General features: G+C 40.3%; 1 protein-coding gene and 1 long non-coding RNA gene across 4 annotated transcripts; both read right to left on the reverse strand.

Annotated features, from left to right (window-relative positions):
• Positions 1 to 2469: 2469 nt before the first annotated feature.
• LOC144636592 (uncharacterized) lies at positions 2470 to 5257 on the reverse strand. 3 transcript variants are annotated; one of them, XR_013567555.1, is made up of 3 exons: positions 3493 to 4041; positions 3286 to 3335; positions 2470 to 3189 (listed from the first exon to the last, which is right to left on the reverse strand). It is a non-coding gene; the product is annotated as an uncharacterized LOC144636592 (long non-coding RNA). The 3 variants fall into 3 exon arrangements; XR_013567553.1 differs by lacking the exons at positions 2470 to 3189; positions 3493 to 4041 and adding an exon at positions 4056 to 5257 and having other exon boundaries at positions 3208 to 3335; XR_013567554.1 differs by lacking the exon at positions 2470 to 3189 and having other exon boundaries at positions 3208 to 3335.
• A 3859-nt stretch (positions 5258 to 9116) lies between these two features.
• LOC144636364 (uncharacterized) lies at positions 9117 to 10394 on the reverse strand. Its single transcript, XM_078495554.1, has one exon. It carries the CDS (start codon positions 10368 to 10370, stop codon positions 9117 to 9119), a length of 1254 nt encoding a protein of 417 aa, XP_078351680.1. The 5' UTR covers positions 10371 to 10394.
• Positions 10395 to 14556: the final 4162 nt, after the last annotated feature.

The following is a 14556-nucleotide window of genomic DNA, read 5'->3' on the forward strand; positions in this document are numbered from 1 at the left end:
GCGATTTGGAATGTGCTGTATAAGCAAAAATAATTTTACGCATTATTTTTTTTTCACTTCTCTGGTTGTTAAAACAGTTCAATTTAATATGATCTATTTTATAAAATATTATTTTTTTGGCTTTTAGGTTCCAAAATTTGGTTATGGTGTTTGCTTAAAAAATACATCCCTGACGCCATTTCTATTTATCGGTTTATATTCTAAAAATGCACCCATGACGACATTTCTATAACTGAGCTCTGTCCTCTAAAAACTCCTAAAAAAAAAAACAATTAGATTACGTCAAGGGGGTTTTCCGTTTCTTGACAGCAATACACCCACGCAATCAAAGTCATTGTTGTGACTTTCTGTGTTGCTGCAATAATTTATGCACTCACCGGAGCGTGCAAGTCTTGTTTAGCTTGTTAAAACGTTTGCGACAACACTGCTGTCTAATTTTTTTAATTTTTCAATCAGCTCGTCTGTTAAAAAGATTGTTATTTGTTTTTCATTTTCTTTAGTTTTTTTGTAGGTTGTAAACGCTTTTCCACGAGATCTTTTCAAGTTTTTCTTTACATTCAAGTTAATTTCTCCAGTTCTCCCTCTTCCCATCTTCGTTTACACAATAAGAGCATTTGTTCAATAGGAATTTTTTCTGGCACAGCAATTAAGCTTGATATTTTTTTGAGCGCTCAAGCCGCAGAGATTTTGGGTGCCGCTCGCGATTTTTGCACACACATATAAGGTGGCGGTTTTGGTCACAAATCGAGACAAAGAGCGAGGCGAGCCGGCGAGCCGAGCGAGTTGTCTCGATTTGTGCCAAAACCGCCACCTTATATGTGTGTCCATTAAATGCTGATGAGGAAGAACAATAGAGATTTTCCATTTGCGTTCATACCAACGTGCCTGCCTATGTCCCAGATATGGAAAACAACACCAAACAAAAAGTGTAGTTCTTGAACCCTATTTTTTTATTGCTGAACAGTCCAATGTGGCGAGAAAATTAAAGTCTGCTTGCAGAACTTAAAAGCAATCGGATAAGTACCAAAAAATAACAAAAAAATAATGTAACAAGTGCTAAGAAATGAAAAAAGCAACATTTCTGAAAGCTGTGCTTCAAATATTCGGTTTTAAGTATCGGCTGTCCGCGGCTTGAATACTTATACCCTTTTAAAGAGTCTTACGCGCCTGCTTTGATCGCAGACAAAACAAAGTATTCAAAGAGAATAACACCAACAGAGCGCAAAATTGAAGCCGTCAAAACGAAAATTGACGAAGAGTTTGTCGCGTCGTCGTCTGAAAGTGGAGAGGAAGAGGGTGAAGGTGGAAAGAAAAGGAGGAAAATAGATAACCACAATGCGCAGCACACAAAAAAATGTGTGAAAAGGCGATGGACACAATAGACAGTGTCAAAAGCTTACTCACTAAGAAATGAAGAAATGAAAAGCGTTACATGTAAGACTGGTCGTAAAGAAGTCATTTCATTTCTTATCTACATGTACGATTGTGGCCTTTGTCTAAAGATTTAAATAATAACATTTATTTTTTTCTCAAGCATCTCAGCGGTCCGGAATCCTGAATCCTTTAATCTGATTGGCTAATTGCGCGCGCTCCAGCGGTCCGGTTTTTCTCATCCGGACCCCGCATACGGACCGCTCACGGCGCGAAATCATTTTGCACCTTTGAGTCTAACGAACACATGAAAGTTTTGCTCTCCAAAGACAAAAATAGCTTCACCATCCATTGTTAATGCTAAAGGACAAAAAAGCAGTGGAATTAAAGGCCTCAAAGTTCTTCAAAAGGCGAGGTATTTATTTATTTCTCAACAAAATCGAGTTGTAGTTTACCGTTCGCAGTTTGCCGTTGTTTGTTTATCTCGCAATGATTTTCACGCCATTGTGGTAAAATTCATTCGGTTTTTTAGACTCTATCTATGTGCTAAACTGCATTGTTAATCTGTCACTTTTTGCTTAAACAGAACACTATTTACCATCATTCAAGGAAATGAGATTCTTTGATTAATAACTGGCAAAGTGGCTGCGAGCCACTGAACTCGGAAAATTTATCGTGAAAGGGTGAAAATGTATGGCTACTTAGTGTGGGTGACAAAGAGATTATTTTTGAGTTGTTTGTACTGTAGTAAAAAATGACAGGAACATTTTGTTTGGTCAAATGTCATGCATAGGTCGTAGTACATCTGATCTAAAGTGGATGTACATGGTAGCAATGAAATTTGTAGCTGGGCATATGGTACAAATACAGTACAATGACAATAATGTCCAAGAATGATAATTTAACATTCACAAGTCTAAAGAGATTAAGAGACTGTAAATTGACATAAGCCCATAACCCGGAACGCAATTTTTTGTTAATTATTAGGCATGTCCCCAGAGCCCATAACTACATGATTCTTGGTGCTGACAAATAAGTGACACCTCTGGGGACAAGAAAAGAGCAGGATAGATTATAAAATGAACAAGTTTTACCTAATAGGTGCAACAAGTATTTATTGAACTTTGTAAAAATACTGTACAAACAAATAATGATCTGCTAAATTTAAATAGATTGGTGTCATGTTGTCTGAGTGAGTAAAAAGCGACAAAAAATTTACATTGACATTGTCAGTGATGAACACTGCATTGTTTTATCAATTCCATTAGAAAAATGTACATGTATGTCGTACATGCAAATAAAGATTATCGATTAAGCCACCATGTATATATATATAATACAGTTTGTAAAAACTTATCAATGACATTTTTGTTAGGAGCAGGACACATAATAACAGTACTTGCCAAGAAAAATAATTTAACAGCCACAACTTGGAGGTATCATCTGGATAACAGTGTGACCTTTCCTTTCATTTTACTTCAAAGAAGAAGTTCATTTTAATTGTTTGGTTATTATGACTGATTACTCTGCATGTGGCAAAAGTTATTAAGTGGTGATATCATTACAAGTCATGTAGAATGTCAGAATTTTTCTGAAGCAATGCATCTTCTTTGTTGGCATCCTTGACTTTTAGTAATGTACATGGAAATCAATGGATCAAGTTCCAAATTGAAGTGTTTCTGAATTCTGTGATTACACATACATGAAGTGCAAGGAAGTCATGCAGTCAAGTACTTGTACTTGATGTCCTTTTTTGAGAGTATACATGTAGATGTAATTCTCAGTTTTATTCCATGAAGTTCACCAGGATAACTTGTCCTGCAGGCAATGTTCAACATCACTATTAGTACCTCAGCAAGTGTCAAAGTTGTTAACATTTCTCTGTTGCTTGGATAAATGTAGTTGGCAACTTGCACTGTTCATTTTGTATCCACACATGTTGACCAAAGAATAAACTGTTGCACCTAAAATAATTAATAAGAAAAATCACATTCAGCTGTAGGTTAAAGAGGATACATTAATATAAAGTAAAAGGTGTATAAATGTAGTTCAAATGCTTATCAGTCTTTGTATAAAATCCCCACCCCCACCCCAGTAACCCTCTTAATGTTAGCAACCTACCTAAATCTGGATTCCTTCTAAGCAGGGGTTTAAGGAAGGGCATGCCAACTGACATGTCATCCTTACCCTAAAAAAAATGAGGGTGAGTATTTTTCACTCCAAAAGTTTATGCTCACATTATGCAAGTTGTAGCAGTCCAAGTATTTTGGAACATGAAAATAACAAGCAAGTCAAAATATCCTTTGTTTGTTTGAAACAAAATTCCTGTTTTCTATATCAGTCATTTAATAGATTGTTGTGTAATTATGTATTGACATGAACATAGAGCATTTTGTTATTTATGGGCACAAGTGATATATGCTTTAAAGTTCTGAGAATAAATTACTGGTACAAAATGAATGAGCAATTCATAGAGTTTGTTTGCTTAATTTACTATATGCTCAACAAGATTACCCCATGATGTTGCTTTGCACCTCTTACACACAGCCATGTCACTACATGTTGAAAAGCCTCAAAGGTTTGCAAAATGCTCACATGTTGTTCCGACCATACCCGAAAGAAAATCTATTAAATGTTTCGTATACAGACAACAATCATTTAAATATTGTTAATGCTTAGCTTACCTATGATGGTTCCCAAAGCAACAACCATGAATAATTCCACTCTCAGACACTCTCCACAATGATGTGAGTCCATTCGTAACTTGTGTAGCGTACGTCTGATCAGAACAGTTCGAGTGTCGAAGCAGCGAAATCGGGCTCTTCAACAAGCACTCCTGAGACCACTCTCGAATTGAACGTCCATGCACTTTACTGATGCACAAATGTGAGATGCTGTCACCAAAGCAAATCACTTGGTAAGTAAACCAGACTAAACTGTAGGTTTTTGCAGGTTTCAAAACAGAAACCTCGACGGACCGCACATTTCTTCAGCGAGCCGGCAAGAGAACAATTTACGACACTTGGTTGAGCCCGCTTCTCCACGGAATGACTCAGCGGTTCAAATCCGATTTTTCTCACATCAACTTCCGGTTGTGGCGTCGTGGCGCAAGTGGCAGTGAACTGCAAACTGAAGTTCGCAATTGTTAAGAGTTCGAATCCAGAACTAACAAAAAATTTTTTTCTTTTTTTTTTCCTATTGGTTTTTTAATATTTTTTAACGCGCGTATTTATATGATTTCTCTACAAGCATATCATTTATTTAATTATTGTACCAATTTACCGGAACGAAAAATCATGCCAAGTTTTACGTTAGAAATCATGTATTCGAGAAATCGTATATTGTTCATTTCTTTTGTAATTCTTTTTAGCGAACGAGTATTGTGTTTCCATTTAAAATCAAGTGTTGAAGCTCATACCGAAGCTAAAAGCTTATACAAAATGTGTTATAATGATAGAAGAAAGGGCTAAATACGGCTTCCTGTGGCTTAATACATACCCTCGACGATCGATTGTTACAAATTTTCGCCTTGTCAAAGAACTTGATTTCCCATCAGTTTCTGCATCTCCTTTTCACTTTTGAAACTACAATGGCGTATTTCGATCATGGATGGTACGACGTTTAGTCATCTCGGTGTTAACCATTGGACGACATTTTAGAACTATGTAGATTTCTTGTGATCGATACCAATATTTATCACCTCGAGTCTTGTGCGCATGCGTGTGTACGACGTTTAGTCGTCTCGGTGTTTACCATATTGGACGGCATTTTAGAAATGTAGATTTCTTGTGATCGAGCCAATATTGTCACCTCGAGTCTTATGCGCATGCGTTTAACGCAAAGTTCCCTGTGCTTGGGTTTATGGCTGGAAGAATACGTACCACAAGGAGAGCATTGAGGCTTCAGAAACAAATATATAGCCTTTGTTTACTTCTAAAAAAGTAACACAAATAGGGTTCACATTTTACCAAGACCCCTACCCGCTTTACAAAATTAATGATAATTCAATTTGATATTAATTAATTAATTAGCCAATTAAATGTTAACAGGAATCGAGTGAAGGATGGAAGGAGTGAAATCGGCCCCAATCACCAAAACTCGGAATTTTCCGAGTTAAAAACGGACAAATTAATTATCACAATATTAATTGTGCCGTACGTAGACGCTACGCATTTCATTCAGTTTGGCACTGTTTATCAGAATAAGAATCAACGCAGAGATTATTAAGACGGATTCCGCTGAAAGTTCGAGCAATGAGTGCGAAAATTAAGTACCAAAAATCTGCTCATAGCACGGCAACATTTTGTATACTATTCAAAAGATCTTACTGAAATTCACTTGTCTTAGTGACCCCGTGACTAAATTCTAAAGCATTCTCGAAAAAATTGAAGTCAAACCTCGTAAAAATGTTCAAAACGCGCGCCATTTTGTTTTGAACTGGCGTGAAACGTCCGTTTTAACTGAAATATAGATAATTTCAAATCCATTTTTCTCTCGCGGGGTCAGCTTGAGTGCTAACATTTTGTCAGGTTTTTATTGTTGTTCGTTCGGTAACATGAACGAAACTGAATTTATTATATGTGAAGAATGGATAAATACATACTACTAGGATACGTGCGTGACAGTGCGATAAAGGTGCTAGTGCATATAATTATTAATACATTCTTAGGTGCAAATGAATGTGCAAGTGATAATTACATAGTGCAACACCTTTCCCCTTTTGGAAGATGAAAAATAATTATGAAATGTCCATACACGCTCCATAAATTAAAATTGAAACACTATTTGTCTTAGCTGTTGTTAGTCAAGGAGAGTCTTTAAATATCGAAAGCAATGTCCAAATTTATAGTCAAAGTTCAATTCGCTTGAGCGTTCATTCCATTATAAAGTTATTAAATCTTGCGGGGAGTCTACGTTCTCTTGTTGAACGGCGAAGTGGAGGTGCAAGTTCGTGTTCCATTGGAAGTGGAGGTGCAAGTTCGTGTTCCATTGGGTGATCAGGTTCTTCTGTTGGTTCACTTTCAGACGGTAGGGATGCAGTTTCAAATCGGTCCAATCCTCTATCATAGTTGTCGACTGGTTCTGCCTTTGCCTCCCTGATTTGTGCGTGGTTTCGCCTTACTGGTCCCAAAGCTGTGCTCACGATGCAGGAACTTGGGGCAGGTTTTCCAATTACCTCCCCATAGATCCAGGGTCGATGTTTGTTTGTAGGCCTAGGTTTCACGTACACTTTTTCTCCTTTTGAGAATTCGGTAAGCGGCGCCGATGCCCTCTTGTCGTACTGGGCCTTTGACCTCCGTCTTCTTTCCCTAATGTTTTCTTGTACTACGCTTGGGGACACTGTCTGTGGAATAAGTTGATGCGGAGCTGTGGGGATTTTGTCATGTAGTCTTCTAGACATGAGGCGTTGTGCTGGTGAATAATTGTATCCTTGCTGTGGTGTGTTTCGGTATGCTAAAAGGGCCAGGTAGGGGTCCTCGTGGCGAGACTTTTTCAGAATGTTCTTTGCAATCTTGACTGCGGACTCCGCCTTTCCGTTCCCTCGGCTGTGGTATGGTGATGATTTGCGTGTAATGAATCCGTATTCTCGAGAAAAACGTGAGTATTCATGGCTTTCAAACTGCGGGCCGTTATCGGTTATGCACTCGTCTGGAATTCCATGTCGAGCAAATTGCCTTTTCATGGCTCGGATAACTGTGTTGGCTGATGTGTTCCTGCCGAGGGGGTCTAGTTCAAAGAAGTCTCTGTAATGGTCGACCATAACGAGGTAGTTGTTTCCGTCCAGCTGAAATAGGTCGGCACTTATTTTGGACCACGGTCTAGTGGGTATCTCATGGGATTGCATTGGTTCTCGCGGTCACTCGCTTAGGTACTGGGCACAAAGTCCACATGATAAGCAGTTTCTCCCTGATTGCGGCCTGCATTCCTGGCCAGAACAGAGACTCGCGTGCTCGTCTTATGCTGCTGTCGGCTCCCTGGTGCGCTTTGTGTATTTTCTGTAACATCTCGTCTCGTAGAGTGGCTGGGACAATTACTTGATGAGACCTGTAGAGGACACCATCATAAACTGAAATTTCATCTCTGAAGTTCCAATACAGCCTTAGTTGCTCTGGGGCTTCCTTTCTTTCTGAAGGCCACCCATTCTTTATCACCGTATGTAGAGCTGCTAGCACTGGGTCTTTGGCAGTTTCTCGTCTTATTCGTTGCAGCGTGTCGGGTGTAACTTGATTTGGTTCAAATTGCATCTCAGCCATTTCCAGACGGAACACTTCGCATTCTTGCTTGTCAGTGGAGATGGGCTGATCAGTGACAGGTGCGCGAGACAAAGTGTCTGCAATGTAAAGTTCCTTTCCTTTCTTGTATCGGACAGTGAACTGATATCTCTGTAACTTCAGCATCATTCTTTGCAGTCTGCGAGGAGCTTTGCTAAGAGGCTTCTTGAAAATCGTCTCGAGCGGCTGGTGATCTGTATGTACCGTTATGTCGCGTTTCCCGTATAAGTACTGGTGCCACTTATCCATGCAAGAGACGATTGCAAGGCACTCTTTCTCAATTTGAGCATAGTTCTTCTCCGTACTGTTGAGGGTATGTGATGTAAAGCAAACAGGTTGATCATTTTGCAGCAATACGCCACCGATCGCATCTTCAGATGCATCCACTTGTAGCGTGACGGGAAGGTTTGCGTCGTAGTAGCGTAATACAGTTGCTGAAGCAATGAGGTTCTTTGCCGAGTTAAATGCATTTTCATGATTGTTTGACCATAGGAATGAAACATCCTCCTTGGTCAAGTCCCTCAATGGAAGAACTGTTTCTGACAAATTAGGGCAGAACTTGCTTAAGTATTGGCACATGCCGAGAAAACGCTGCACCCCAGATTTGTCAGTGGGCGTTGGCATCTCTGTGATTGCTGCTACTTTGGCTGGATCGGGCTCTACGCCTTTGTCGGTAAGCTTGTGCCCCATGAAGGTGACAGAGGGAGATTTAAACTGCAATTTTTTCGCCGAGAGTCGCAGGTCATGGCTGCTGCACTTTTCTAACAGGCTCGTGAGATTTTTGTCGTGATCGATGTCAGCTTCCTCTTTTGAATCTCCGCATCTAAACACACAGATGCCATCGGCAATGTTTATTACCCCGTGTAAACCGTCTAAGAATTCATGTTGGCGCCGTTGGTATTCCTCCGGTCCTGAGGCGATCCCAAATGGCATGCGAGTGTAGCAGTAGCGACCGTTTGGTCTCTGGAACGTAGTGAGTAGAGAAGACTCTTCATCCATCACAATGGTGTGAAAAGCTTCGGATACATCGACAATGGTAAACACTTTGGCCTTAGTCAATTGTGGAAGCTTTTCTTCAATAGTCGGAATTGTGAACTTGGGTCTTCTGATGGCCTTGTTTATCGTTTGACTAGGATCAATGCATATGCGAAGTTTGCCGTTCGGTTTCTCTTTCACCAGGATGTTTGAGAGCCAGTCTGTAGGCTGTGTGACCGGCTTTATGATGCCTTCATCACAAAGTCTCTTTAACTCGTCATTTACTCTGTCCAACTTAGCCACGGGAACTCGACGCGTTGAGGCGTGTACTGGAGTAACATTAGGATCAAGATCGATGTGCAGAGGGGTTCCAAGTGGATTTCCGCGACCCGGCCTAAATACGTTTGAGTAGTTGTGTAACACGTCTTCCTTTGTCAGTTTTCCCAGTGGTGGAAGTGACTGCGTATTGCGCGGAATCTCTTCTTCGACTGCGTTTATTTAATCAGCGTACACCTTCAAGTAATCCAGGGCTTGCGCGTCTCTTCCGCTGAGTAGTGGGGGTTTCTGATTAGGCACTTTTACCACAAGAAAGTCAATGGTGTGAATCTTGCCCCTTCTGTCACAACACAGCGTTACTTGGCCTTCAGGACGAATGGTTTCAGTTCCATATGTGTTAATCTTGCTTTTGGTCCGCGAAATCTTTACGTCAGGAAACAACTGGCTTAGTAGACTGCTAGGTATAGTGTTGCACGTGGATGCCGAGTCGAGCTGTGCTTTCACAACTTTTGTTTTCCCACCTTGTATGAGGTGAAGGTGAGCAAAATATTTCCTTGCAAGCTGTGGGGGTGTCTCGCAATCCGCCACGAACGCTTCTTCTCCGTTGTCATCATCGACAAAATTCGATTGCTGCTGTCGCCCTTGTCGACGTCTTGATCCACCTTTACAGGCACGTGCGAAATGGCCAGTGATTCCACACTTACCACATCTTTTGCCAAAGGCTGGGCAGTGCCTTTGACGGGGCTGTTGATGGTTGCCTCCACACCAGAAACACGGTGAAAATTGCTGTTCTTGCCTCGGATTTACAGATGTCAATTTGCTCGTAAAATTTACTTGTTCCTGTTGTGTGTTTACTTGTTCCTGCTGTGTGTCCCGGGCAGTTTTCATGAGCTGATTCGCAACCATAGTCGCTTCGAACGTTTTGGCAACTTCGACAACTTCTCTTAACGTATCCTTTGTTTGTTCGGTGTCTTTGTGTTTGTGTCCTTTCCCGATAAGTTTCACTCGAAGAGCATCAGACGTTAAACCGGCGATAAATTGGTCCCTCATTAGCTCATCAGCGAAGTCTTCGTATTCACACTGTGCTGCTTGGTTACGTATTCGCGTCTCCCAGGAGGCGATTGATTCGTTTTCGTTTTGCAGCAAGCGAAGAAACTTTTGTCGTTCGCCTGACACTCCAATGCTAGCACCGTAATATACTTTAAGGGCGGCAACAACACAATGAGGTTTCTTTAGATCGGCTTCGCTAAGGCCCAAGCTATATTTATACACTGTTCTTGCTGCCGGGGATAATGATGCGCGGAGACAAGCCATTGCTTTGTCGGGCTTCAACCACTTCTCTGCGTCAGATTCTTTCGACGGATCGAACCACGAATGCATTACGCAGTAATCTGTTAAGTCCTCTATATACGTTTCCAAATCGCGTTTGTCATCGCATGTCGTCTTGAATGCAGGAAACGGTGTATTGAAAGCCATATCGCTGTATCCTAAAAACACTAGATCCGCTAGATCCGTTAGATTAGAGAACTTCCACCGCTGCCACCATGTTGTTTGTTCGGTAACATGAACGAAACTGAATTTATTATATGTGAAGAATGGATAAATACATACTACTAGGATACGTGCGTGACAGTGCGATAAAGGTGCTAGTGCATATAATTATTAATACATTCTTAGGTGCAAATGAATGTGCAAGTGATAATTACATAGTGCAACATTATTACCTGTAGTTAAACTGTTACAATGCTATGAGCTCTCTCTGGTAACTTTATTTTTGCCTGTATTGCTCGAATGTTGGGCGGAAACCTTCTTAATTTGTTAAATACAAGTGTATTAATAGCTTGTTAAACTGCTTTTCGGTCAAAGAGTATTTTTGAATCAGAAAAATAGGCTTAGCAAAGTTGCAAAGCTTCTATCAAGACTTTTCAAAACATTTAAGCTTTTAGGGAATTGTTCGGGAAGCCGAAATCGATTTAAAAGTGTTAGGTTTTGTGGCATATTTGTGCTATATTTTAGTATGACTTCATTTACTTTTCTTGATTTTCTGCAGTGTAAATTAAGCTGAACATTTCTTGAGTACGGTTCATTTTAAGCGAAGCTATTTTATTCGGAATTAATGTTTGTCTTGCTTAATGCTTGACTCTTGCTTGTCGATCAAGTCGGACTCGACATTGAAATCAAATCCGCGCGTATACAAACAAAGATTTTGTGACAGATTTTTTCTCGGTTTCTTAAATCCAAACAAACTTAAGTAGGAAAAAAATAAAAACGTTATTTACCGGCCTAGGTCGGTCCGTATTGGGAGAAACTGTACCCTCGGTCTTGAGCACGGCCTCAGCCTGCTGCCTCGGGCCGTACTCAAGACCTCAGGTACAGTTTCTATTGTTCTTCGTTATTAGCAATTTACCGGATCATTAGCATATAAAAGTCGACTTATGCGAAATCGTTCTAATACTGCTAGTCTTCATCAGGCGATGAGGTCGATTGTTTACCTGTCGCTATTTATGCACGTTGGTTCGCTGTGATTGGTGCATTTCGATCCTCGTTATTATTCCGACTAACAGATGATGTTCCCTCTGAGGTCCGCTTTGTAGTTGAACGGCTGTTATGCTTTCTGATCGTAGGTATCCATGCTTCAGGAATTTCAATTCCGCCGTCTCTATTGATGTTATTAGAATGAAGTCTTATTTGGATAGCCTCTTTGACCCTGCGTGTGTATCGGTTAGGGTCACGATCGATAAACTTGACTTGATTCCATAAAGGAAGATGCCCCGTTTCGTTTGTTGTTGTAGGCAGCGGCGAAGATACACCTTTAATGTAGGGTAAAACCGCAGTAGATTTAAATTCCTGCGTGGGTTCGTTATTGGCTGTTGGTCTTGTGGTCTTACTAAGTTTTCGTATGGACGAAGAAGGATAACCGTTAGAAACAAGTGCCGACGATAAATGTTTCTTTTCTTTAGAGATAACTGATGGTTTTGTTATGAGGCGTTCGGCTCAACACCACGCTTCACTGACTGAGGATGGTGTGAGTCATGGGCTAAGTATTGCTGGTTTTCACTGTCGCGCAATCAAAAAATAAATTCGAAACCATTCAACTACAGAAGCTATGAATTTCAAATATTCTAGATGATAAATAGATAAACAATTTCTCCAAGTTTCGGGTCTGTGCGGTGTACCGTTCGCGAGCTATTTTCCGAACCTTTCCACGCAAATTTATAAAGCTTAGTATGGAGACGCCATAACTGTGTCCTGCTGAGGGACACAAATCAGACACAAATCAGAGAAACCATCTGGAACTCAATTCTGTTTACAACAGCGGCTATCCTTGGCTTAAGAGAGTCTTAAGAGCTAGTACACTTTCACATAAACACCACTTATTATTTCTGAAGTGTTCAATCTGCTCAAAATGGAAAGGAAAGGCCTTTATTCAAACAAAACAGCTTTGTCACGGCACTCAGCTTGATGTCACATACGACGGAGAACTCAAATATTCAAAATGCTCTGTTTTAAAAACGAATGACACTATCGATCTGGAAATTTGCAAAAATATATATTTTTAGTTTATCTTACGCCTTATGACAACGAAAATTTAGCAGGCCCAGTGAATTTTGATTTCAGAATGTTATGACGTAACATGAAAACCAAGATTTCTATATACACTGGTAGTAAGAAGGCCGTTTGAGTCCCTTATAACTGACGTATCGAGAAAGGGAATGCTGTTATCTTTCTCGGTTTGACGGTTTCCATGGTAAAACGAATAGTGGGCTGTTGGTTATCTTAAAAGATGTTGCAAAAAGCCGTCGACTTGGTCTCGATCTAATATAGTGAAGGTGTCATCTACATATCGCTTTCAGATCTTAGGTTTGTAGATCGCACTTTCTATCGCACGCTCCTCAAAACCTTCCATGAAGATGTTGGCTATAACCGCGGAGACAGGGCTCCCTTAGCGGCTCCGTCCTTTTGTTCGTAAATTGATCCATTGTTCTGGAAATACGTGGATCGTAAAACAAAGTTTGAAAGGTCGGCAAGACCGGGATCGTTTTCTAGTTTGCGAAGTGCGGCCTTTACGGCATCTTCGATGGCACGTTCGTAAATAAAGATTCTACGTCAAATGATACCATGATTTTCTTTTCTTGTATTCTTTCATGGTTGTTGGTATTCACGAAATGAGTAGAGTTGGTAGCTGCGTACTCTGATTTGCCTGTCAGTGGGGACAGGATGTCAGCTAAATGAGCCGACTAATCATAAGCAAAGGTGTTTATACACGATACAACAGGTCTCAGTGGTACATTTGGTTTGTGTATCTTAGGCTGACCGTAGATCCTAGGTGGCTGTTTGTGCTTTGGCCTGATCTTGTTGTTGATAGCTCCTGATAGATGTACACTTCGTTTTTAGCTAAGAAGCCTCTCAGTGAGTTTACGGCCGAGTCGATCCGTGGGGTCTTTATTAAGGAGTTGATATGGGGTCGACCCGTTTCGATTGGTGTCTTCCTTTTATCATGGTAGGTGTTAGTATGCATCAGAAAGCATAACAGCTGTTCAACTACAAAGCGGACCTCTGAGGGAACATCATCTGTTAGTCGGAATAATAACGAGGATCGAATTGCACCAATCACAGCGAACCAACGTGCATAAATAGCGACGCGTAAACAATCGACCTTATCGCCTGATGAAGACTAGCAGTATTGCAGTCGAAACGTCGCGATCAACATCTCAAAGCGATTCTATCGTGAGACAAACGAAAAAACGTTCATTCCTACCGTTTTGAAAAACTTTATCACCCCCAATCTTATCAAATTGGTCATGGTGAGTGTTCGTCAACACATCCTTGAGCCGAAATCTGTACTCCACTGTATTTAGCGAGTTAACAATCCTTACAATAGACACAGGAATTAAAAACTCCGCATTCAAAACAATTGTGAGACCCATGTGTAAGTATTTGGCTTAGAGATTTTAAATATTTGTTTTTGTTAAATTAATACAACATAAATAATTAAATACAGATTTCCAACGAGTTTATGTAATGTTTAAAAAAATGAGCAGCAGTGTTTTATCAAGTTTAAAACACGAGGCGCAGCTAGTCCGCGCCAAGTTAGTAATAATAGTAATTCGAACTTGCCACCTGTATACTTTAATTTTTTTTCAATTTTATGCTCATACAATAAGCTTACAATACTTCAGAACTGACAGTAGAGTTTTTTTGACAAAATAATACAGTGATGTTCTTACTGAATAGTGAAACTACCATAGATTAACAATTGACCCATTGGAGAATACAAACAAATTCTTCGAGCTTCGTTTTTGCATCGATGGTATCTTTTAATCCAGCGGAAATAATATATTGTGTTTCAGCAGTCAAAACTGTTTGTTATGTTAGTCAACCTAGGTTTTCAGGTCAGTCTGAGGCACGCGACTATATTGTAAACCATGTTCAGGAATATTATTTTCACAATTTTATTAATGAAATACGTCATGGGACATACTAAGCCTTTCTTCAAGTTGGCTTGACTGACATGCTTGTAGGTATTTATCGCTTGCTGCCGGTGCAATAACTCCTCTAACATTTACCCCCACGGTAGTCAGGTTTGTCATCCATATACAGTCGCTCAATCTTCACAGACTGCAAACGTCAGCTCGTTAGGGAAATGCGGATCCCCTCCACC

This window comes from Oculina patagonica, chromosome 13 (assembly GCF_052425735.1).
Source record: "Oculina patagonica isolate OP01 chromosome 13, crgOcupat, whole genome shotgun sequence".
NCBI lineage: Eukaryota > Metazoa > Cnidaria > Anthozoa > Scleractinia > Oculinidae > Oculina > Oculina patagonica.

What these genes read in the sequence shown, in the direction of transcription:
- LOC144636364 (XM_078495554.1), bottom strand. Translation starts at nt 10,370, where the DNA reads ATGGCTTTCAATACACCGTTTCCTGCATTCAAGACGACATGCGATGAC.